We start from the raw sequence: 27,805 nt of genomic DNA, 5'->3' as shown, positions 1-27,805 counted from the left end.
CAATAAAAAGGCACAGAGTAGCACATTGGATCAAAAAACTAAACCCAACCATATGCTGTCTCCAAGAGACACATCTCAGCTACAAGGACAAGCATAGACTCAAAGTGAAAGGGTGGAAATTGACACTCCAAGCAAATGGTACCCAGAGAAAATCAGGTGTAGCCATAATGATATCAGATGAAACAGACTTCAAGGTGAAAAAGATAACAAGAGACAAAGATGGACATTTCATAATGGTGAAGGGGACTGTACAACAAGAAGACATAACAGTCATCAATATTTATGCCCCCAATCAGGAAGCACCGAAATACACCAAGCAACTACTAACAGAACTAAAGGGAGAAATTGACCAAAACACAATTATACTAGGGGACTTAAATACATCATTGACAGCTATGGATAGATCATCCAAACAGAAAATAAATAACGAAATAGTAGCCCTAAATGACACATTAGATGAAATGGACATAATTGACATTTATAGAGCACTTCATCCTAAAACATCAGACTATACATTCTTTTCTAGTGTACATGGAACATTCTCAAGGATAGACCATATATTGGGACATAAAATCAGTCTCAACAAATTTAAGAAGATTGAAATCATACCATGCATATTCTCTGATCACAAGGCTTTGAAATTGGATATCAACTGTAAAAAGAAAGCGGAAAAACACAAATACATGGAGATTAAACAACATACTTTTAAAGAAGGACTGGGTCAAAGAAGAAATTAGAGGAGAGATCAAAAGATACATAGAAACAAATGACAATGAAAATACATCCTACCAAAATTTTTGGGATGCAGCGAAAGCAGTTTTAAGAGGAAATTTATCTCATTACAGGCCTATCTCAAGAAACAAGAAAACTCCCAAATAAATAACCTCATGTTACACCTTAAAGAACTAGAAAAAGAAGAACAAGTAAAACCCAAGGTCAGCAGAAGAAAGGAAATAACAAAAATTAGAGCAGAACTAAATGAAATAGAGAACAAAAAGACAACAGAAAAAATTAATGTGACAAAGAGCTGGTTCTTTGAAAAGATTAACAAAATTGACAAACCCTTGGCTAGACTCACTAAGATAAAAAGAGAGAAGACACTGATTAACAAAATCAGAAACGTAAAAGGGGAAGTTATCACGGACACCACAGAAATACGAAGGATCATCCAAGAATACTATGAAGGACTATATGCCATCAAATTAAACAACCTAGAAGACATGGACAAGTTCTTAGAAACATATAGCCTTCCAAGGCTGAACCATGAAGAACTGGAAAATCTAAACAGACCGATCACCAGTAACGAAATTGAATCAGTCATCCAAAACCTTCCCAAAAGCAAAAGTCCGGGACCAGATGGCTTCACTAGTGAATTCTACCAAACCTTCAAAGAGGATCTAATACCAATTCTGCACAAACTCTTCCAAAAATTGAAGAAGAGACAGTACTCCCTAACTCATTTTATGAGGCCAACATTACCCTGATACCAAAACCTGGTAAGGACAGCACAAAAAAGAAAACTACAGACCAATATCTCTGATGAATACCGATGCAAAAATCCTAAATAAAATTCTAGCAAATCGAATACAACAATGCATTAAAAAGATTATTCATCACGACCAAGTGGGGTTCATCCCCGGAGCACAAGGATGGTTCAACATCAAATCCATCAATGTGATACATCACATAAACAAAATAAAGGACAAAAATCATATGATTATATCAATTGATGCAGAAAAAGCATTTGACAAGATACAACATCCATTTATGATTAAAACACTTAATAAAATGGGTATAGAAGGAAAATACCTTAACATAATAAAGGCCATATATGACAAGCCCTCTGCTAATCTCATAATTAATGGAGAAAAACTGAAGCCCTTTGCTCTACGTTCAGGAACACGACAGGGATGTCCCCTATCACCTCTGCTTTTCAACATAGTGTTGGAAGTCCTTGCCAGAGCAATCAGGCAAGAGAAAGAAATAAAAGGCATCCAAATTGGGAATGAAGAAGTTAAATTATCACTCTTTGCAGATGACATGATGCTATATATAGAAAACCCTAAAGACTCCACCAAAAAGCTATTAGAAACAATCAACGAATACAGTAAAGTTGCTGGCTACAAAATCAACGCACAAAAGTCCATTGCCTTCCTATATACTAACAATGAAATCTCAGAAAAAGAAATACAAAAACAATTCCTTTTGCAATTGCAGCAAAAAGAATAAAATACCAAGGAATGAATTTAGCCAAGGACGTGAAAGACCTATATGCTGCAAACTATAAGACATTTTTGAAAGAAATTGAAGAAGACATAAAGAAATGGAAAGACATTCCGTGCTCATGGATTGGAAGAATCAACATAGTTAAAATGGCCATATTACCCAAACCAATAGACAGATTCAATGCAATCCCCATCAAAATCCCAATGGCATATCTTAAAGAAATAGAAACAAAAATCATCAGATTTGTTTGGAACCACAAAAGACCCCGAATAGCCAAAGCAATCTTAAGATAAAAGAACAATAATGGAGGTATCACACTTCCTGACTTTGGCTTGTACTACAGGGCTACAATAATCAAAACAGCATGGTATTGGCAGAAAAACAGACACATAGACCAATGGAATAGAATTGAGAACCCAGAAATAAAACCACATAAATATGGACAGATAATTTTTGACAAAGAAGCTAAAAATATACAATGGAGCAAAGACAGCCTCTTCAATAAATGGTGCTGGGAGAATTGGATAGCCACGTGCAAAAGAATGAAACTGGACTGCTATTTGTCACCATGTACCAAAGTTAATTCAAAATGGATCAAAGACTTAAGCATAAGACCTGACACAATAAACTGCATAGAAGAAAACATAGGTACTAAACTTATGGACCTTGGGTTCAAAGAGCATTTTATGAATTTGACTCCAAAGGCAATGGAAGTAAAAGCTAAAATAAATGAATGGGACTATATGAAGCTTAAAAGCTTCTGCACAGTAAAAGAAACCATCGACAAAATAAAGAGACCACCAACTGAATGGGAGAAGATTTTTGCAAAGAGTGCCTCCGATAAGGGGCTAATATCCAGAGTATACAAGGAACTCATGCAACTCAACAACAAAAAAACAAACAACCCAATTGAAAAATGGGCAGAGGACCTGAAGAGACATTTCTCCAAAGAGGACATACAAATGGCCAATAGATATATGAAAAAATGCTCAACATCACTAATCATCAGAGAAATGCAAATAAAAACCACAACGAGATATCACCTCAACCCTGTTAGAATGGCTATCATCAACAAAGCAAATAGTAACATGTGTTGGAGAGGCTGTGGAGAAAAAGGAACCCTCATACACTGTTGGTGGGAATGCAGACTGGTGCAGCCACTATGGAAAGCAGTGTGGAGGTTCCTCAAAAAATTACAAATAAAATTACCATATGACCTAGCAATCCCTGTCCTGGGTATCTACCAAAAAAATCTGAAAACATTTATACATAAAGATACGTGTGCTCCAATGTTCATTGCAGCTTTATTTAAGGTGGCCAAGACATGGAAACAACCAAAATGTCCTTCAATAGATGAATGGATAAAGAAGTTGTGGTATATATACACAATGGAATACTATTTGGCAGTAAGAAAAGATGAAATAGGACCATTTGTGACAACATGGATGGATCTTGAGATTATAATGCTAAGCGAAATAAGTCAGACAGAAAAAGCAGAGAACCATATGATTTCACTGATATGTGGTATATAAACCAAAAACAACAAAAGAACGAGACAAACAAATGAGAAACAAAGACTCATAGACACAGATAATAGTTTAGTGGTTAACAGAGGGTAAGGGGGAGGGAGTGGTAGATGAGGTAAGGGGGATCAAATATATGGTGATGGAAGGAGAACTGACTGGGTGGTGAACACACAATGGAATTTATAGATGATGTGATACAGAATTGTGCACCTGAAATCTATGTAACTTTACTAACATTTGTCACCCCAATAAACTTTAATTTAAAAAAAAGAAATACTAATTGGTAGTTATAAAATAATCATGGGGATGTAAAATAAAGCATAGGGAATATAGTCAACAATATGGTAGCAACTATGTATAGTACCAGGTGGATACTAGACTAGTCAGGGGGATCACTTCTTAAATTATATGTGTCTAACCACTATGCTATACGCCTGAAATTAATATAAATAATACTGAATGTGGACTGTAATTGAAAAATTAAAACAGTAAGGATAAAGGTGAAGGGGAATAAGAGTCTTAAATTTCCAGGTATAAAGCAAATAAGTCGTTGGGATGTAATGTGCAGCATAGGGAATATAGTCAATAATATTGTGATAACTGGTACAGTGTCAGATGGTTGCTGGATTTATCATGGTGATCACTTCTTTAGGTATATAAATGTTGAGTAACTATTTTGTATACCTGAAACTAATATAATATTGTATACTAACTATGTTTCTAACAAAAATCTTTTTAAAAATGGTCTACATACAGCAACTGATACACATTCTCAGAACAGAAAAAAATAAAAGACCAAACTATATGCCATGTACAAGAAACTCATTTTAACTATAATGATATAGATAGATTAAAAGTAAAAGGATAGAAAATATATATATATCACTAACATTAATTCAAAGAAAGCTGGCGTTGGTCTATTAATTTTAGGGAAAGCAGACTTCAGAGCAAGGAATTTTGCCAGGAATAAACAGGTAATATTGCATAATGATTAAAGAAGGCACATCATCCAAAATGTGTAGGCACTTCACAACAGAGCATCAAAATTCCTAAGGAAAAACTGATAAAAGTGAAAGGACACATAGAACCATCCACATTTATAGTTGGAGACTTCAACACTTCTCTCAGTAATTGATAGAAAAAGTAGATAGAAAATCATCAAAGATATAGAAATGAACACCACCATCAACCAACTGATATAACTGACATTTGTAGTACACTCCACCCAACAACTACAGAATACACAATATTTGTCAAAATAGGCTGTATTCTGGGACATAAAACAAACCTTAAAACATTTCAAATAAACAAAATCATGCACAGTGTATTTTCTAATCATAACAGAATTAAATTGAAAATGAATAATAGAAAGAAAACTGAGAAAAATCTCCAAGTACTTGAGCATTAAACAACATATTTTTTATTGTGGGAAAATACATAGAACTTACTTAACCATTTTTAAGTGTGTAGTTCAGTGGTATTAAGCACAATCATATCGTAAACAATATATTTCTAAATAGCCTATGGGTCAAAGAGAAAGTTTCAAGAAAAATTTAAAAATATTTTGAACTTAAATAAAAATGACATATACCATAGAAAAATTCGGGATATAGTGATAAAGCAGTGCTTGGAGGAAAATTTATAGGTTGAAATGCTTACATTACAAAAGAAGAAGAGTCTCTAATTAAAAAAATCCAACTTTCCACTATAAGATACTATTTTTAAAAAGTGAAAAATAAACCCAAAACAAGAAGTGTAATAATAAAGATATCAAAAAACAATGAAATTAAAAACAGAAATACAATAAGAAAATAAATAACATAAAAATGCAGGTCTTTGAAAATATTTAAAAACTTGAAAAACCACTAGCTAAGCTAAAAAAATGGGAAGACACAAATTACCAATATCAAGAATGAAAGAGAGAATATCATTACACATCCCACAGACATTGAAAGGATAAGAAAATACTACAAATAATTCTGTGGACATAAATTCGACAACTTAGATGAAATGGAACAATTCCTTCAAAGCCACAAATTACTAAAGTCAAGCAAGAAAAGATAGCCATAATAGTTTATGACTATTATGAAAACTGAAATATGTAGTTAAAATCTTTCCCACAAAGAAAACTCCAGACCCAGATGTTTCCTCTGGTGAACTTTGCCATACATCCAAAAGATAAATAACACCAGTTCTATACAACTTCTTCCAAAAAATATAAGAGAACACTTCCCAATGCATTCTATGAAGCCAGAATTACCCTGATATGAAAAGCAAACAAAACCAGTATAAGAAAACCACTTCTCAACGTCTCTTATGAACATAGATGTAATAATTCTCAACAAACTAGTAGGAAAGCAAATATAACTATATGTAAAATAAATGAGGCACTATGGCCAGTTGGGCTTATCCCGCAAATGTAAGGCTGGTTTACTAGTCCAAAATCAGCCAATGTAATCCATCATATTAATAAATTAAAAAAATAAAAAGAAACACCTGAACATATGCAGAAAAAGCACTTGAAAAATTCAACATCAGTTCATGATAAACACTCACAGTAAACTAAAATGGAAGGAATCATCTATCACTTGATAATGGGTACGTACAAAAAAATAGCTGATATAGTATTTGGTGGCAAAAGACTAAAGACTTTCTCCCTGTGGGGACAGAGCCCCAGAAAGTAGTTTACAGGCTCTTGGCCTCACGTGGAAGGGTGCTGGCTCGGGTGGTGAATGGCCGTCGGCTGTGGCTGATTGGCCCGTCGGCTGTGGCCGGTTAGCCGATTGGCCGCTGGTATAACTGTTGCGGCTACGAAGGATTGCCGAGGAGCCGAGCAGAGCCGAAGAGAGCGGAAGAGGAGGGCCAAGAGAGAGGAACAGAGTCGAGAGAGTGGAGGAGAGTCGTCGGTCGGTCGGTTGGCAGAAAAGCAGATGGCAGGTCGGCGTCCGGTGGGCCCAGCCTCCAGTGAGACCGTGGTGGTATGGCTCCCCTACCTATGGCTCCGTGGGTGTTCCTTTTCGGCCTCACCATATCCTGCGTTCTTGTGTGGGGAGCGGGAGCAGAGACCCCGCAGGCTGCCCCGCCTGAAAGATGGCGCGGCGAGAAGGCCTCCGCGCACAACAAATGGTGCAACAAGCAGGGTCTCCCACATGACAAATGGTGCAGCGAGCAGGGTCTCCCGCCCGACAAATGGCGCAGCGAGCAGGGTCTCCCGCACGACACTCCCCAAGATTAAAAATAAGGGAAAGATGTCCACTCTCACCATTCCTACTCAATATTATGCTACAACAACAGATTAGAAAAGAAGAAACTCACAGACTACATGAGCGTCTACGTAAAAAATCTCAAGCAATCTATTTTGTAAAAGCTCCTAGAACTGATAAGTGAAGTTAGTAAGGCCTCAGGATGCAGTTACATATAAAAATTAATCATATTTCTATATACTAGATGTAAAAATTGGAAAACAACACTTTAAAAATACCATTGAAAACAGTGCTCAAAAAAAGATTAAATACTCAGGTACAAATCTAAGAAAAAATGTGGTGGCTCTGTATGCTGAATACTACAGATCTTGATTTAAAAAAAATAAAAATAAATCACAGACCTGTATAAATGGAAAACATACTATGTTTGTGGACTGGAAGATGTAATACAGTGGAGGTTTCAATTCTCCCCCAAATTCACCTATAGATTTAATGCCAATTCCAATCAAAATTCCAGCAGGATTTTTTGTGGATATAGGCAAGCCGATCATTAAATTTATATCTAAAGGAAAAGCCAATGGCAAAGGAAATAAAATCAGCAAAGCAATTTGAAAAAGGAAGCATAAACTTGGAGGACTCACGTTAGCTGGTTTTATAATATATTATAAAGCTACAGTCATGACGACAGTATCAGTGAGGACTAGATGCACAGATCAATGGAACAGAATAGAGTCCAGAAATAGACCTACATAAACACGGTCAATTGATTTTTTTATAAACATATGAAGGTAATTCAATGGAAAAAAGACAATATTTTCAACAAATGGCACAGGTAGAATTGGACATCCAAATGCAAAAATATGTACTCGACTTAAACTTCACGCCTTGTAGAGAAAGTAAGTCAAAATGTATCATAAACATATAAAACTCTTTAAAGAAAACATAGAAGAAAATCTTCATGACTTTGGGTTAGGCAAAGAGCTCTTAGATGTGACACAAAAAGCCCAATAAAAGAAAAAAATGATAAATTACATCCATCAAAATTAAAGACTTTCAATCTATGAAAGACACTTTAAAGATGAAAAGACAAGCTACAGACTGGGAGGAAATATTTACATCTCTATGATGGAATAATACTGAGCAATAAAAATGTATGAACTAATACAACAAATTGGATAGATCTCAAAGTCCTGTGCTGAGTGCAAAAAGTTATCCTCAAAAGACTACACACTGTATACTTTCATTTACATGGTATTCTGGAAAAGACAAAAGTATAGGGCTAGAAGAGTGGTTGCCAGGCGTTGGGGTGGAAAAAGGGTTTCACCAGGAAGGGGCAAATTCGGGAAGTATTTGAGGTGATGGAACTGTTCTGTATCCTAATTGTGGCACTGCTCTCATGACTCTTACATAAATTAAAATCCGTACAACTCCACACCAAAGAAAAGGAAGGGGACGCTAGTGTATGTGACCTGAAAAGGATAATAATGAAAACAAACTAATAAAAACCGTAAGGCTAATCCTGCCCATAGTGCTGCTCTCGCAACCCCTGGAGAGACTGTTCTTAGCACCAGTACCCTACAGAATGGCTAAGGCGCCAGGAGTGGTGCTTGCATTTGGCATTAATTTATTCAATTCACCTAAACAAATATTTATTGGCCTAAATATTTTCCAGGCACTACTCAGGCACTTTGGATACATCTATAAACTAAAAAAACTAAAATCCATACCCAGGACATAAGGGAAGAGGTGTAGATAATAAAGATAAACACAAGCAAATTATACATAAAATTATTATTATTGTTATATAATGTATACTATTAATATATAGTATAATATATTGTTGTTATATAATAATGAATACGTAAATTATATAGTATGAAGAAAGATGATAAATGCTATTGCAAGAAAAAATTAGAGCAGAGAAAGAATCAAGAGTGGAAGAGGGAAGGCATTTTTCATTTTAATTTGGGTGGCAGGGTTGGCCTCTTGAGAAGGTTACATTTGTGCAGACCTGAAAGAGGAGATACAGATACCCAGAGGAAAGCATTTCAAGGAAAGGAAACAGCCAGTGCAAAAGGCCACAAGGTGGAAGTGTGTCTGATATGTTCAGGGAGCAGCAAGGAAGTCTGTACTATTATTCTGGTACCAAAGTCACACAAAGAAAACTAGACCAATATCCCTTATGAGCATACGTGCAAAAATCCTCACCAAAATACTAGCAAACCAAATCCTACAGCATATTTAAAGGTTAATACACCATGACCAAGTGGATTTCTCCCAGGAATGCAAGTGTGGTTCAACATCAGAAAATCAATGTAATACACCACATTAATAGGCAAGGGGGACGGGGAATGATCACCGCAATTGATGCAGAAAAAGCATTTGACAATATCCAATACCCTTTCATGATTAAAAACAGAAAAGAAAAAAAACTCAGAAAACGAGGAATAGACAGGAACTTTCTCAGCATGAAAAAGGACATTTATGAAAAGCCAACAGCTAACATACTCAGTAGTAAAAGCTGATCCTCAAATTCATATGGCATTTCAAGGGACTCTAAATAGCCAAAACAATATTTAAAAAGGAACAAAGTTTGATGATTCACACTTTCTGAATTCAAAACTTAGTACAAAGTTATAATAATCAAAAGGGTGGAACTGGCATGAGAATAGATGTGGAGACCAATAGAATAAGACTGAGAGTCCAGAAATAAGCCCATCCATCTACAGCCAATTGATTTTTAACAAGGGTGCTAAGATGCTTCAATGATGAAAAGGAATGGGCTCTTCAACAAATGGTGCTGAGAGAAGTGGATATCCACATGCAAAGAGTGAAGCTGAACTGTAGCCTCACATCGGATAATAGATTGATGACTTAACATAAGAGCTAAAACCATAAAACTTTTGGGGGAAAACATGGAGCTAAATCTTCATGACTTTGGACTTGGCAACAAATTCTTACATATGACACCAAAAGCCTGAGCAACAAAAATAAAAATATATAAAATGGACTTAATCAATTTAAAACTTTTGTGCATCAAAGGACATTTTTAAGAACATGAAAGAACAACCTACAGAATGGGAGAAAATATTCACAAATCTTATATAAGAGTCTACTATCCACAATGTATAAAGAACGTGTACAACTCAACAACAAAAGAGAAACAATGCAATTTAAAAATGGGCAAAGGACTTGAATAAATATTTCTCAAAAGAAAATATACAAATGGCTAGCAAGCACATGAAGATATTCACCATCAGTAGCCATTAGCAAATCAAAATCACAATGAAATGCCACTTCACACACACTAGGATGGCTAATTTTTTAAACGGAAAATAACAAAAATGTGAGTAAGCATCTGGAGAAATTGGAACCCTCACACATTGTTAGTGGGAATGTAAAATTGGTTCAGCTGCCGTGGAAAACAGTTTATCGGTTCCTCAGAAAGTTAAACATAGAATTACCATTTGACCCATCAATTTCACTCCTATGCAGTTATCCAAAAGAACTGAAAGATACTTAATAAATGCATGTATACATATGTTGATAGCAGCACTATTTACAATAGCCAAAAGGTGGAAACAATACAAATGTCCATCAGCAGATGAATGGATAAAGAAATTGTGGTATATACATATAAATGGATGATATTCATCCATAAAAAGAATGAAGTGCTGACGCATGTTACAAGGTGGATGAGCGTGAAAAATATTATGCTAAGTGAAGGAAGCCAGACACAAAAAACTTTTGTATGACTCCATTTATATGAAATATCCAGAATAGGTCAATCTACAGAGACAGAATGCAGATTGGTGGTTGCATAGGAGTTGGTTGAAGGAATGGGAATATGTGTGGATTTTCCTTTGGGAGAAATGAAAATGTTTGGAACTAGATGGAGGTGATAGTTGTACAACATTGTGGATGTACCAAATGCCACTGAGGTGTTAGCTTTAAAATTGTTAATTTTATGTTATGTGAATTTCACCTCAATAAAAAAAATAAGACTTTTTTTTAAAAAAGTTAAAGGAACAGATGCTTAACCCCTACGGCAGAAGTTCTCAAACTTGAATGTGCTCAAAAATAACAAGAGGAGCTTTTGAAAAAACAGATCCCTAAACTCCAACCCCAGACACTGTGATTCAGGAAATTTGGTTTATGAGACTGTATTTTAGTGTCTCTGCAATGGATTCTGATGCAAGTGGTCTATAGGCCACACCTTGAGAAGCACTGCTCTGAAGCCTGGATCCCAAAAGCAGGAATGGGGTCAGGAGTTCTGGACACCAAGGTGGGCACACACTAGTACCCCAGCCCAATCCAGTATTATTGAATGGCTTGTATTTTGAAAAAGATCTGTGGACGTACCTGAAAGTATTAATTACTCTGGGAGCCCAGAGGTGGGAGTGCGGGGAGTGGGAGGCTTGGCCAAATTTTACAAAGTGCCAGTGATGTCATTTCATTTGAAGGACCCTAGAGGCCGGGGGGGGTGGGGGGGAATCTGGACCAGCGAGGCCTCATCACATCACACAGTGCCTGAGCGTGGCTCTCAGAGCCGACCTGTTCATCACAGTAGCCCCACATCATAGTGGATGGCCACTCAGATCCTGGCATTTCTCCTGCTGAGATATGGAAGTCAGACTATGTCCTATCTGGACTCTACCCAAATTCAAGGGACAGGATTAAGATACTCAACCTCTTCTTACTAAGGCCTATGGATTCTTGAGTGACTGATTAGAAGATTTAAAGTAATACAGTCCCATTTTGGCAGTTCATGCCAGTTACTCCAGGGAGCCACAATCTTCTTTCAAACCAGATCTTCCTCCAATGCTTCTCTCAGAGCCTGGGCCAGCCACTCCCTTTCCACTCTCATCTGATTGGTGACCAAGTCCTGGAAACACTATGTCCTAAATATGTCTCAAAGTGTCCTCCTACCAGCAGTACCCCTATCTCATTCAAACCATTGGCATTCCTGGAAGGAGAGATCAACAGCTCCTGCACTCCTCTCCCTGTCCATTCTCATTTCTACTCATCCTTCCCCTCAACACACACACACATACACCAGAGTGGCTTCTATAATACGCCTGCCTGCTCCTCATGGAATAACACGTTTTCCTCGCCAGCCGGCAAGGCCATTCTTGCCTGCAGACCCACTTCTAGGCTCAGCTTCTGGGCTCCAATCTGAGGCTCTACATCTCAGCAAGCCCCAGCAAAGACCTGAACTTCCTCACTGAACATGGTTGATTTTTTAGTCTCTCCCCCAGGCCTTGGAATGCTCTCCCCAAACCATCTCAACCCAGATAACTCTTTCTCTTATCGCAGCTTAGCCCTGGGGTTCCCTCACCCAGGAAGGCCTTGCCAAGCACCCCCTCCCTCGCCAGACTGCATTAGGTACACTGCTCCATTCCTTCTTAATTTCTGGGGCTTCCCCTATCATGGCTTCCACCATGCGGGTGTAATGGTCAGTTCACAGAGTTGATTCTTCCACACGAGTTTGCAGGGCTGGGATGGAGTCATTGCTCCCCTTCTCCCAGATACTACCCATGCCGGGCAATAAGCTGGCATTCCCTGAGGGCTTGCTGAAAACTCCAGACTCCAGTTGTTGGGGCTCAGATGGCTCTACTCAGAAGAAAGCCAAAGAAAGGTGCAGGCAGGAGAAGTGGCGTCTGAGCATCAGGACCAGTGCCCAGTGCACATCTCAGGGATCCCAGCTGGAGCAGCCACTCTGCAGCCATGAGGAGATGGCCTCCACATCAGGCTGTGTGGCAGTTAAAATAGTCTGAAGTGCCACTGATCACAAAGCCACCACAAGGGAATGGCAGCTAAGGGACAGGGCCCTGGAGGCCAGCACTCCACAGAGGGAGTAATAGGCTTGAGGTGGATGCTTCTTGCTCGGCTGGGTTCTCACACCTGAGACCCACACCCAACTCCTACTGTACTAAACACGTGTGTACACAAGTTCCCACACGTGTGCATGCAGACATGCACACACACAGACACACAATCCATGGCTATCCAGAAGAACATGGGAAAACAACCCTAGCCTAAAGGGAAAATGTGACACAGCAAGATCTGCTTGTAAGGCCACTGCTCAGGGGAGTGGGCCTATCCAGCAGGGAGGAAGCCAGGCCATCCTCTAATGTCCACCAGGCACAGAGAACAGGGTGCTGATGTCAGGGAGGAGTGGGGACCCAGTATCAGAGGGACACCCTCAAATATGCTTCCATCCCAGGGCCCACAGACCTCAGAGGGAGCTTCGAAGATTCAGGCACAAATGCAGCCTGGTGTGCAGAGTTTTTTAATCCCAGCAAATCCCTAGACTTCCCAAAAGGTGTGGGTGGATGTGTGGTTATGTTTGTGACTAACTGTGAAAAAGGCAAAAGGTTCAAGTGCTTCACCTGCAGTTCACCAAGCACTTGCACTGGGTCTTTCCAAGTGACAGGATATTATACATGCATCCATAAAGACCAATCTTACTGGTTTTTGAACTTGTGATATTTCCTGAGTGATAACTAGGTCCTATTACAGATGCTTTATGATGCTCAAGTCATTAAGTCCCTAAACAACAGGTAGATATTGATTCCTCTACAAATAAGGAACCTGAGCTGCGGAGAACATAATTAAGTTGCTGAATGGCACTCAAAGTCAGGGAAGTCTCCAGCTTGGAAGGCCCCATCATTTCTCTGGCCCCGGCTGCCTCCAGGTTTCAGCTCTCCACTTCAGGAAGCAGTGCTGTCAGCACACATGCTAAGAAAAGGGAACTGTGTCCCAGCTCTGCTCCTCAGAGGCCAGTGTAAAGCTGGCTGATTTGAGTGTGGGTGGGGGCAGGGCTGAGCACTATGTCCCCCATTTCCAGCCCACTGCCCTGCCCTTTCCCCCACTCTCTCAGGACAGGACAGGTTTCACTTCTCTAATCATTAGGGAAGGTCAAGAGTGATATATTTCTTTTAATGAGGACAAAGTACTCTATTTATGAAATCTGACTCTTATAAATTTCAAAAATCCTCATTGTTAAACCAAGATGACATTTGACACAGGCATTATCTGTAAAGAATCAGGAACCCTCATACTCTGCTGGTGGGAATGAAGATTGGTGCAGCCACTATGGAAAATAATATGGAGGTTCCTCAAAAAATTAAGAATAGAATTACCACATGACCCAGCAATCCCTCTTCTGGGTATCTACCCCAAATATTTCAAAACATTTATTCGTAAAGATATATATACCCCTGTGTTCATTGCAGCATTATTCACAGTGATCAAGACATGGAAACAACCAGTGTCCTTTGATAGATGATTAGGTAAAGATATGGTACATATATACAATGGAATATTACTCAGCCATAAGAAAAGATGAAATAGTACCATTTGCGACAACGTGGATGGATCTTGAGATTATTATGCTAAGAGAAGTAAGTCAGATGGAAAAAATCGAGAACCATATCATTCCACTCATATAGGTTGTAAAACTGAAAGAAGCAAATGAATAAGACAAACAAACAAGCAAAAACTCCTAGACACAGACAACAGTATGGTGGTTACCAGAGGGAAAGGAGGGAAGAGTATGTAAAAAAAGGGTAAAGGGGGTCAAATATATAGGGATAGAAGGAGATTTGACTTTGGGTGATGAAAATAAATGCAATATACAGATTACGTATTATAGAATTGTATACTTGAAATCCATATAATTTTATTAACCAATGTCATCCTATAAATTTAATAAAAATAAATAAGAATTGCTAAAAGAGAATTAGAAGAAGAAGAAGAAGAAGAAGAAGAAGAAGAAGAAGAAGAAGAAGAAGAAGAAGAATCAGGGCTAATGCCTTCTGTAGGTTAGAAACCAAACTTTAAACTGAAGGCTACTGTGTCGGAACATTTGGCAAATTATCACCATTATTGTGGAAGTATCCAGGAAGCACACACATACACACTCTCTCTCACACACACACACACACACACACATACACACACACACACAGGCTTTGGAGATAAACCTGGGTTCAAAACCTAGCTCTATTATTTACTAAATATGTGATCTTTGGCCATGTTATTTATCCTTTCTCAGTTTCAGTTTCTTTATTGGTAATATTCAAGGATTTGGGAGAAAATTAAATGAAAGTTAGTATTTAGAGCTCAGTCCACAGAAGCATTCAACAAATGACTTGCTTTTCACCACCCAGTACCACTTACTTAAAGTCTTCTGTTGTTAATACATACTTCCCTGCCCTCCAGGAACAAGTAGAACAAGGTTCAACACTGAAGTCCCAAGTTGACCTGCATTTGTCCAGATTGCCAGGGCAGAGGCCTTCTCAGGGAGTGCCCCTGGAATAAAGAGACCAGGGACCCTCAGAGATGAAGTTCTCCCCAAGACAGAGCAAAAAGAAGCAGGCCTGGAATCTGGCCAAGGCTTGGCTCACAAAGTGTAGCTGCAGCCTCACTGAGTGCATTCTCATGTCTGCAGCAAAGCAGGCTGGCCAGAGTAAATAAGGCCCTTCCAGAGCCTGCAAAAAGGAAAGTCTTGGAGCAAGACTCACAGTCAAAAAGCATAAACCACAAAAGAAACAGGAAACCAACAGTGACAGCCACAGAAACAACAGGTTGTAGAATCAGACTCTCCAAAGACACAGAAAAAAAAATTATGGTTCATATGTTTGAGAAAAATAAAGCAGAGAGAAACACAGGCAAGGAAAAGAGCTATAAAATCACCAAATTTATTGAAAAAGAGCCAAACAGTATATCTAGAAACATAAAATATTACCACTGAAATTAAAAATTCAAAACCTTAATTGCTGGATTAAACATTACCTTGGACCCAGTGAATAGGAAATTGAATGAGTTGGAAGAGAGATCAAGAGAAATTGTTCAGAACACAGCACAGAGACAAAAAGACATGGAAAATGTGAAAGAGAAGTAGAAGATATAATAAAATGAAGACAAAACAAAAAAACTAACACACACATATCATTGGAGCTCCAGAAAAACATAATAGAAAATAGATGGGGAAGAGGTAGTAAATTAAGTAGAACATCCAGAATTGATGAAAGACACAACCTATCAGATTCAGAAATCCCAGTGAATTTCAAGCAGAATAAATTTTTAAAATAATCCAAAGTAAGACAAATTATAATAAAACTATAGAGCAGGAATAATGAAAAAACTTAAAAGCCGCCAGAGAAAAATGACAGATTAACTTCAAAGAAAGAACAATAAAACTGCAACTTATTTCTCAGTGGCAACAACGGAAGCGTTTGGCTCCCATTCTGTGCTGTGAGAAAATAACTCTCAACCAAGAATGTATACCCAGAAAAACTATCATCAGTAATTAGCAGACATTGTCAGACAAAAACCAAGAGAATTTACCACAAACAGACTCTCACGAAAAGGTCTAATAAATGTACTGCTGGCAGATGGAATATAATACCAGATGGAAGGGAATAATGCCAGCATGGTGAGCACACATATTGAAAAATACATAGGTAAATCCAAGTAAACATTGTTCAAGACAATAATAACAAATTCCTTATTTGATAGATTAACTCAAATTAAACAGAATTAAAATGTTGAGCAACAGTAATAAACATGTTAGGAAACAATAATGATATTCAGTGCCTAAGGTCTTTACATATTAATTGGAGGGAGGATAAATATAAATAGTAACAGTGCAAATTAAATAGTTAAACATTATGAGGATGCCTCTTAAATTATTTTAGGGTAACCACTAAAAGAATAATAGGAAAACATACTAGTTCCAAACTAGTAAATGGAAAAAATTTTTTTAAAAAAGAAAAACTTAAATAATTCAAAAAAAGACAAGAAAAAAAGAGTCAAAAGAGAAAGCGAGACAAATAAAAATGTGACGTCATAAAATGGCAGCGTGAGGGGAGTCTCTGTAAATCTCTCCTGGAATTTACAACTATTCGAACAACTATAAGTCCACAAAGGACTCCCTGCACAGCAGACAGGCAAGACGAAGAAGCCCTTTACTGAATTCACCTAAAGGTGGGCAAATCACGATGGCGGGGGAAGGGGTAATGGAGAAGTGCGGAGCACGAGACCCGCAGGTGCAGGACGCAGACCTAGTTCAGTGTTCCGAGCTTGCTGCATCCCAGAGCTACTGTAGCTGCGGGAGAGGGAAGAACTTGGACTGCTAGGGCTCCGTTTATGGCCCACAGGGCTGAGGGGACAGCATATAAAACGGCTGAACCCAACGCTCACTGCAGAGACCTCGAAGAAAAGACTGAGGAAAGAAGCTGAAAACGGTGGTTTAAGAGCTCACTGCCAAGCAGAGAACGGAAGCCTTAGGCACTGAGACCACCCAGCCGCCCCCTCCTTACCCTCCCAGAACTCACCCAACCCCCACATGCCCAGTGCTAGAAGCGGGACAGTAGCAGTGTCAGATCAAAATAATAGAATATTTGCTGTTCTGAGAACTGTGGACCACAGGCACAGATTCACAGCCCAACTAGTTCCGGCCAAGGGGAGGGAGCTGTGGAAGCAGGACCGGCTGTGGTGGTGGTCGTTGCTGTCGCTCTGGGCCACCATAACAACTCACCCCTCCCCTAGCCCCACCTATGTGGGAAGATCCCTGCAGGAGTAAACAGAACTGCTGAAACACTTGGGATCTGAATCTGGAGCTAGAAGAGCTTTGGAACTTCAAAAGCTCTCCGCATACCCACACGGACACTGCGCCCTGTGACCCAGGCAAACTATTAACAGAGGAGAAGCCCGTATCCCAGGGAATCCCCCCATTGGGTGAGAAGCTGGAATAGTGCAGAGAAAACATAGCACTACCGTGTGAGAGAGAAATAAAAGGCTGCAGTCGGAGAGAAAATAAAACATTCTACCAACAAGTACTGGAAAACAAAAGAAACACCTCTTCCTATCAACCTGTTGCAGAAGCCACTCCTGTAGATGTCTAGGAAGAGAAATGATAAATCAGTAATTGCCATGAATAACCAAGGCAACAAGACAGCTCAGAAAGAAAGTGAAAAGTCTCCAGAAAAGGAACTTAAAGATATGGAAATATGTGACTTAAATGACAGAAAATTCAAGATTGCAGTTCTGAAAAAAAACTCAACGAGATGCAAGAAAACACAGAAAGGCAGTTTAATGACCTCAGAAACACAATCATGAGAAACATGAGCATTTTACAAAAGAGATTGAAATTTTAAAAAAGAACCAAATAGAATTTCTGGAGATTAAGAACTCAACAGAAGAAACTAAGAATGAAATAACCAGTTTAGGTAGTAGAGTTGACCAGATGGAGGAAAGAATCAGTGACATCGAAGATAGAAACCTGGAAATGACACAGATGGAAGAAAAAGAGACTTGAGACTTCAAAGAAATGAAAGAACTCTACAAGAACTTTCTGACTCCATCAGAAAGAGCAATATAAGAATAATGGGCATACCAGAAGGAGAAGAAAGAGAGAAGGGAACAGAGAATATATGCAAAAAAATTGTCGATGAGAACTTCCCAAACTTGTGGACAGAACTGGGTCTCCAATCCAAGAAGCAAATAGAACACCTAATTACCTCAATCCCAACAGGCCTTCTCCAAGGCACATTGTATTGAAGCTGTCTAAAATCAACGACAAAGAAAGAACCCTCAAGGCAGCCAGGGAAAAGAAGACGGTAACTTACAAAGGAAAGCCCATTAGATTATCATCAGATTTTTCAGCAGAAACTCTACAAGCCAGGAGGGAGTGGAACCAAATATTCAAACTATTGAAAGAGAGAAAACATGAGCCAAGAATAATATATCCAGCAAAGATATCCTTTAGATATGAAGGAGGAATAAAGACCTTTCCAGACATACAGAAGCTCAGGGAATATTCTAATATATGACCTGCAGTATAAGAGATACTAAAGGAGGTTATTTGACCACCATCAACAGGGACAATTTGTGGCAACTAAAACAAAAAAAGGGGAAGAGTAAAGGCCTGAACTGGAATATGGGAATGGAGAAAGTAACTGTGCTGAAGAAAATGGAATACTCTAAATATCAAACTTTCTTTTACATAAACTTAGGGTAACCACTCAGAAAAAAACCCAGAACTGAAATATATACTGTAATAAAAGACAAAACAGAGGGAAACATCATAGAATACCACCACACAGAAATAATAGACAACAACAAAAAGGCAAAGAAACAATGGAGACACAGCCTTACCAGAAAACTAAAGATAGAATGACAGGAAATCCTCACATATCAATAATCACCCTAAATGTAAATGGACTGAACTCACCAATAAAAAGGCACAGAGTAGCAGATTGGATCAAAAAAATAAACCCAACCATATGCTGTCTCCAAGAGACACATCTCAGCTACAAGGACAAGCATAGACTCAAAGTGAAAGGGTGGAAATTGACACTCCAAGCAAATGGTACCCAGAGAAAATCAGGTGTAGCCATAATGATATCAGATGAAACAGACTTCAGGGTGAAAAAGATAACAAGAGACAAAGATGGACATTTCATAATGGTAAAGGGACTATACAACAAGAAGACATAACAGTCATCAATATTTATGCCTCCAATCAGGGAGCACCGAAACATACCAAACAACTACTAACAGAACTAAAGGGAAAAATTGACCAAAAAAACAATTATACTAGGGGAATTAAATACATCATTGACAGCTATGGATAGACCATCCAAACAGAAAATAAATAACGAAATAGCAGCCCTAAATGACACATTAGACGAAATGGACATAACTGATATATTTAGAGCACTTCATCCTAAAACATCAGACTATACATTCTTTTCTAGTGTACATGGAACATTCTCAAGGATGGAACATATATTGGGACATAAAATCAGCCTCAGCAAATTTAAGAAGATTGAAATCATACCAAGCATATTCTCTGATCACAAGGCTTTGAAATTGGATATCAACTGCAAAAAGAAAGCAGGAAAAAACACAAATACATGAAGATTAAACAACATACTTTTAAAGAACGACTGGGTCAAGGAAGAAATTAGAGGAGAGATCAAAAGATACATAGAAACAAATGACAATGAAAATACATCCTACCAAAATTTTGGGGATTCAGCGAAAGCAGTTTTAAAAGGGAAATTTATATAAATACAGGCCTATCTCAAGAAACAAGAAAACTCCCAAATAAATAACCTCATGTTACACCTTAAAGAACTAGAAAAAGAAGAACAAGTGACACCCAAGGTGAGCAGAAGAAAGGAAATAACAAAAATCAGAGCAGAACTAAATGAAATAGAGAACAAAAAGACAATAGAAAAAATTAATGTGACAAAGAGCTGGTTCTTTGAAAAGATTAACAAAATTGACAAACCCTTGGCTAGACTCACTAAAATAAAAAGAGAGAAGACACTAATTAACAAAATCAGAAACGAAAAAGGGGAAGTTATCACGGACACCACAGAAATACAAAGGATCATCCAAGAATACTATGAAGGACTATATGCCACCAAATTCAATAACCTAGAAGAAATGGACAAGTTCTTAGAAACATATAGCCTTCCAAGGCTGAACCATGAAGAACTGGAAAATCTAAACAGACCGATCACCAGTAACGAAATTGAATCAGTCATCCAAAATCTTCCCAAAAGCAAAAGTCCGGGACCAGATGGCTTCACTAGTGAATTCTACCAAACCTTCAAAGAGGATCTAATACCAATCCTGCTCAAACTCTTCCAGAAACTTGAAGAAGAGACAGTACTCCCTAACTCATTTTATGAGGCCAACATTACCCTGATACCAAAACCTGGTAAGGACATCACAAATAAAGAAAACTACAGACCAATATCTCTGATGAATACAGATGCAAAAATCCTAAACAAAATTCTAGCAAATCAAATACAACAATGCATTAAAAAGATTATTCATCACGACCAAGTGGGGTTCATCCCTGGGGCACAAGGATGGTTCAACATCCACAAATCCATCAATGTGATACATCACATAAACAAAATAAAGGACAAAAATCATATGATTATATCAATTGATGCAGAAAAAGCATTTGACAAGATACAACATCCATTTATGATTAAAACACTTAATAAAATAGGTATAGAAGGAAAATACCTTAACATAATAAAGGCCATATATGACAAGCCCTCTGCTAATCTCATAATTAATGGTGAAAAACTGAAGCTCTTTGCTCTATGTTCAGGAACACGACAGGGCTGTCCCCTATCACCTCTGCTTTTCAACACAGTGTTGGAAGTCCTTGCCAGAGCAATCAGGCAAGAGAAAGAAATAAAAGGCATCCAAATTGGGAATGAAGAAGTTAAATTATCATTCTTTGCAGGTGACATGATGCTATATATAGAAAACCCTAAAGACTCCACCAAAAAGCTATTAGAAACAATGAACGATACAGTAAAGTTGCTGGCTACAAAATCAATGTACAAAAGTCCATTGTATTCCTATATACTAACAATGAAATCTCAGAAAAAGAAATACAAAAAACAATTCCTTTTGCAATTGCAGCAAAAAGAATAAAATACCTAGGAATAAACTTAACCAAGGATGTGAAAGACCTATATGCTGAAAACTATAAGACATTTTTGAAAGAAATTGAAGAAGACACAAAGAAATGGAAAGACATTCCGTGCTCATGGATTGGAAGAATCAACATAGTTAAAATGGCCATATTACCCAAAGCAATATACAGATTTAATGCAATCCCCATCAAAATCCCAATGGCATTTTTTAAATAAATAGAACAAAAAATCATCAGATTTGTTTGGAACCACAAAAGACCCCGAATAGCCAAAGCAATCTTAAGAAAAAAGAACAATACTGGAGGTATCACACTCCCTGTCTTTAGCTTGTACTACAGGGCTACAATAATCAAAACAGCATGGTATTGGCAGAAAAACAGACACATAGACCAATGGAATAGAATTGAGAACCCAGAAATAAAACCACATAAATATGGACAGATAATTTTTGACAAAGAAGCTAAAAACATACAATGGAGGAAAGACAGCCTCTTCAATAAATGGTGCTGGGAGAATTGGATAGCCACGTGCAAAAGAATGAAACTGGACTGCTATCTGTCACCATGTACCAAAATTAATTCAAAATGGATCAAAGACTTAAGCCTAAGACCTGAAACAATAAACTGCATAGAAAACATAGGTACTAAATTTATGGATCTTGGGTTCAAGAGCATTTTATGAATTTGACTCCAAAGGCAAAGGAAGTAAAAGCTAAAATAAACGAATGGGACTATATGAAACTTAAAAGCTTCTGCACAGCAAAAGAAACCATCGACAAAATAAAGAGGCAACCAACTGAATGGGAGAAGATTTTTGCAAACAGTGCCTCCCATAAGGGGTAATATCCAAAATATACAAGGAACTCATGCAACTCAACAACAAAAAAACAAACAACCCAATTGAAAAATGGGCAGAGGACTTGAAGAGACATTTCTCCAAAGAGGACATACAAATGGCAAATAGACATATGAAAAAATGCTCAACATCACTAATCATCAGAGAAATGCAAATCAAAACCACAATGAGATATCACCTCACCCCAGTCAGAATGGCTATCATCAACAAGACAAATAGTAACAAGTGTTGGAGAGGCTGTGGAGAAAAAGGAACCCTCATACACTGTTGGTGGGAATGCAGACTGGTGCAGCCACTATGGAAAGCAGTGTGGAGGTTCCTCAAAAAGTTATAAATCGAATTACCATATGACCCAGCAATCCCTCTCCTGGGTATCTACCCAAAAAATCTGAAAACATTTATACATAAAGACACGTGTGCTCCAATGTTTATTGCAGCTTTGTTTACAGTGGCCAAGACATGGAAACAACCAAAATGTCCTTCGATAGATGAATGGATAAAGAAGTTGTGGTATATATACACAATGGAATACTATTCGGCGGTAAGAAAAGATGACATAGTACCATTTGTGACAACATGGATGGATTTTGAGAGTATAATGCTAAGCGAAATAGGTCAGACAGAAAAAGCAGAGAACCATATGATTTCACTGATATGTGGTATATAACCAAACCAAAAACACCAAAAACAACAAAAGAACAAGACAAACAAATGAGAAACAAAGACTCAAAGACACAGACAATAGTTTAGTGGTTACCAGAGTGTAAGGGGGATGGGGGGTGGGAGATGAGGGTAAGGGGGATCATATATATTGTGATGGAAGGAGAACTGACTCTGGGTGGTGAACATACAATGGGATTTATAGATGATGTAATACAGAATTGTACACCTGAAATCTATGTAATTTTACTAACAATTGTCACCCCAATAAATTTTAAAAAATGAAAAACAAACAAACAAACAAAAAACAAAAAATAACATAAAAATGTAAAATACCAAAGTAGAAATCATTCTAAATATATTAATAATTATGAAAAAAAGCAAACAAAGCACATGCTCCAGTGAAATTCAAAAAACAACAATACTAGTTTAAAAAAACAAATAAAACAAAACAAAAATACTTCTTTACTGTTTACAGAAGAAATACCTGAAACATAAGGACACAGACAGCTTAAAAGAATACAAAAAAACAAAAAACAAAAAAATCCAGGCAGGTGCTAACTAAAAGAAAGGTGTTGTAGCCCTGTCATTATGAAGGGAACCAACATTTTTGCCACCCTGAAGCTGACTTTTGGGGTGTTTATTTTAAGCTGTTTATTAAGAAATAAGACTCAGAAAGAATTTTTGGTCCTCCCCCTCTTTCCTGCCCAAGAGATTCAGACAGAAAAGTGCTTCAGAAAGGAAATCTTACAATGCTGCCATACTTGAATTAAGTATGGTAAATAGGAGGGCATCGGGCAGGCACCTGTTAGCTAGATACCCGCTGTGTACCATTGTTTCTGAGTTGCCCAGAAAGAAATTTCCTGCCGTGTAGTCCTATGCTTCCTCAGCTACCTGTAAATTGCCCATTCTCACTTCTGAAGTCGAAAACTCTGTTCCCCTCTTTCTCTCATTTATCCAAAAATGTCTTATATATCCAATGTTGCCTCACTGTCTTTGGGATTTTCATGAATATGTGAATTCCCCATAGGCATATATTAAAACTTTGATTTTCTCCTGTTAGTCTGTTGTGTGTTGTTTGAATTACTTGGCCAGCCAGAAGAACTAAAGGGGTAGAGAGATTAATTCACTGGCCCCCACAATTATTAGACACAATCATTATGGCAAAATGTGCTATGAAAGATAAAAGTCACCATATAATGATAAAAATTTGGATTCTACCAAATGATGTAAAAATTGTAAATATTAGTGATTCTAATAGCCTCAGGGATATGTAAGGCAAAAATTAACAGAAATTGAGAAATCTATTAAAATGGAAGATATTTAACATGTCTTAGTAATTAATATATAAACCAAATTAAGAAATCTTAAAATCTGAAAAAGGCAATTGACAAATTTGATCTAAAGGACAATAATAGAACAATGACCTTAACAAGTGAAAAATATGAATTCTTTTTACGCACACATGGAACATTTATGAAAATTTACCACATTGGGCACCAAGACAAGCTCAACTAATTTCAAAGGATTAGCTTCATAGTCTACCTTCTCTCATGACGATAACATGAGAAGGCAATAACAAAAAGATGACCAAAAGCACTCTGTAACTTTGGAAATCTGCAATTCAAACAGGTTCAAGAGTAAAACTGTAAGTCATAAGGGAAATCAGGAAATAGTACTAAATTGTATTGAAGGTACAACATAATAAAACTTGTATGATACAGCTGAAGTAGTAATTACAGGAAATTTATATATTTTTAAAAGGACTGAAAATTAGTCTCCTAATCAATTAAATTATGAAAAAGAATACCAGAATAAACTCGAAGAAAGTAGAAGGAAATAATAAAAACAACAACAAAAAAGACAGAAAATTTATGTATGAGAGACTGGAAAAGCTAAAAGTTGATTCATAAGACACACTAATAAATAAAGTTTTGCAAAGAATGCTGGGTGCTGGGGGTCAGGGGAAAGAAACACAAATGATAATTTTAGGAATAAAAAGTTAAAAGGATATAAATAGTCACATGCCAATAAATCAAAACTTAGATAAAATGGGAAAATAAACTTGAAAAATAACTTGCTAAGAATGATGCAAGAATAAATACAAGTTTATTGTCACAAGAATAAGTCTCAAAAGAAAACATCAGGCTCGTGAAGTTTTACTGGCAAGTTCTATCACACAGTTAACAGAAGAACAGGGCACACTGCCCAACTCCTGTTATAAAGCTATAGCATAAATTTGATAGTAAAAATAGTCAAGCAAGGAGTGTGAAAAGCCAAGTTGTCTCATGAACAAAAATCCTTTTAAAAAATTAGCAAATCAAATCCAGCAATAATTACTTCGTGAACAAATTTGTGCAGGAATGCAAAATTAGAAGACCAATCAGTTTACCAGATTAACCAATGGAACAAGAACAATCATATGATTATTGAGGTAGTTGATTTGACATCTATCTCCCTCACCACCAACCCCCAACCCTGAAGTCTGGCCAACAGGGGCTCTGTTTGGAGAAAAACGTGTAATGCCTTTCAGAAGAGTGCCCTGCGGTGTTAAAGGCAAGATTACATAGAGAAGCATAGGCGGGATAGTTTATCATAGTGTTAATTTGTGTTTTGTCATTGCTACTTTAGAGGAATGAAAACAGATACCAACTGTTGTTTTGTTCTTTCATTTTCCCCTCAGGCTCCAAGGGGCACAGTGGGGGCTGGGGAGTTCTTTGAGCTCCCTTGCTTTGGAGCATTTCTTTGTTATAGGAATGAAAGTAAAAAGTTGTTTAGGAAAGTCTGAGCTCATTGAAGAAACTGGTCTACAGAAGTACTAAGAGGAGCTACTGACTATTCTTGCTAGAAGAAGTGGAAGAAGCAAGAAAGAAAAGGAGGAGTCCCATGATGGGGAAGGATACTGTGCTTTGTGTCCCGTAAGTCAAAGGAACTCACCATCCCCTGGCAGTGCCCTAGGGCGTGGGGCGAGACAAAGCAAAGGCTGCCAACACACAGGGAGGCTGAGCACAGGCACCCAGGCTCCCAGGAGCAGCAAAGATGCCCAAGAAGGAAACGAGCCTGTCTGCAGAGCTCTGCACCCGCTGTCCAGGATCGGCAGCTTCCCTGGCTCTTGCATGACCCAGCAGCATCCCCAACCCCTGTACTGACTCAGGTTGGTTTTCTGTCAACTCCCAGGGGAGGGGAGCTTGGAGTCAGAGTTCACTTGATTTAAAGAAAAGCAGGCATGTGATGTTTCTGCACACCCAGCTCGTAGCCTAGGCTCCCTCCGCACTACACGTGCGCAGGATGTTTGGGCAGAAAAAGGGAGACAGACATACACTGATGACCCAATCGCAGAAACAAAGCTCTACCTCTCCTCCAGCTCTGGCCACTGCTCGAAGTTGCCGTGGGGATCGCCGCTAGCTGCTGCCTTCTGGGCATCCACAGCTGCTTCCTGTCCTGCCCTCGGGGCCTCCTTCAGGTCGCTGCACAGGTGGAGGGTTCCACTGGCCATGCTGTCCAGAAAGCTGAGGATCTGGAGGCAGCTCTGTATCTTGGGTGGGAATGGGCTGGCAGAGGAAAAGGCCGCACTCAGGAAATCAGCAAATGGCCTGGCCTTTGTGTCCCCCCAGGAGTGCACAGGGGCTCCCCCTTCCTCCAGGGCCCCAAAACAGCCCAGCAAGCAGAGGTCCTCAGCCAGCTTCTCAAAGAGCCCGTTCTTCTTGAAGAAGTCACCGTTGACAGGGTCCCGGTGAAGTGCTGCGGACACAGCGCAGAGAGTGTGCTGGACCAGGCCCAGGCTCTGGCTGGAGGACACCGCCCTCCACATCTGCAGTGGGGGGTCCTGCAGAGACCCCTCCAGATCAGAGAGCAGGGACAGCAATCCATTAAAGCCGCTGGAGACTCTGAAAGCAGCACGGCCTTTGGGGGTCTCCAGCATCCGGAGTAGAGACTGAAACACCAACGAGGTAAAAATGAGTAAAGTCTAGGAGGCAGATTTTTTACACTGAGCTCCCACACATCCCTGCCAAAGTACGGGGGCACTCTTCCCTGCTCAACACCCCTGCTACCTGAAGGGCAATGCTGAAACATTCAGAGGTCAATACTGTTCCTCTTAATGTCAGTTTTAGGTTGTCCCCCAGAGCCTTCTTTCAAATGACTGCTTTTAAAGAGTATGCTAATCTAGAGGGTTGATGTACTGTCCTGTATCTTGACTTACATGCATCTCCCTCTAGAAGGCCTTCCCTGACCCCTAGCTCATACTCATCCCAGGCTGAGTGCTCACACAGCCCCCTCTACTTCCCTGATCAAAATTCTCTTTACACTGTATCCACGTCACCTGAAAATTGCCTCAGCCCTCTGCCAGGCTGAGTGCCATGAAATCAGGCTTACTCACTACTGTGGACCCTAGCACATACTTAGTAAATGAATGGAATGAACCATCTCTTATAGCGCAAAGGAGACTCACAGTGAAATCTATATAAAGCAGCTTATTATTTCTCTCCCTCTCTGTGCAAGTATGGGTGCCTCCTTCCAAAACACTCATTGAATACCTAGTGTATACCATGTGTCTTGGAAGGAAGGAACAACTGTATTTAAGAAGTTCTCGCTCTGTGCTAAAGCTTCACACCTAAAAGAGAAGAATGTGTGGATGATTTTTGATAAAGATTAAAAACCTCTAGCTTTTGGTATTTAGTTATTTACTATTCACAAAAATTGCATGGGACACCATCGAAGACCCAGGCAACTTGTGCATGTTTCCTAGAGAGTGGCCAGTCCATGTGGTTTCATTAATAGGCTCTGGAGGGAGATTTGAATGTTTTGTCCTTTCAGCTATTTAGTGTACTAGTGACACAGGGAGACAATTGTCTGG

The 27,805-nt window shown here is 38.6% G+C and overlaps 1 protein-coding gene across 4 annotated transcripts in view; it reads right to left on the bottom strand.

Annotated features, from left to right (window-relative positions):
• WDFY4 (WDFY family member 4) overlaps window positions 1–27,805 on the bottom strand; it is a 324,112-nt gene that overhangs the window by 239,834 nt on the left and 56,473 nt on the right. For all 4 annotated transcript variants that reach the window (XM_074337248.1, XM_074337250.1, XM_019730128.2 and 1 more), the window contains one exon: window positions 26,304–26,884. In XM_074337248.1, the coding sequence (XP_074193349.1) occupies window positions 26,304–26,884 (581 nt within the window). The remainder of the gene's footprint in view (window positions 1–26,303; window positions 26,885–27,805) is intronic.

The sequence above is a fragment of the Rhinolophus sinicus genome, linkage group LG07, assembly GCF_036562045.2.
Source record: "Rhinolophus sinicus isolate RSC01 linkage group LG07, ASM3656204v1, whole genome shotgun sequence".
Taxonomy (NCBI): Eukaryota; Metazoa; Chordata; class Mammalia; order Chiroptera; family Rhinolophidae; genus Rhinolophus; species Rhinolophus sinicus.
This window is presented reverse-complemented; position numbering and strand designations above follow the sequence as displayed.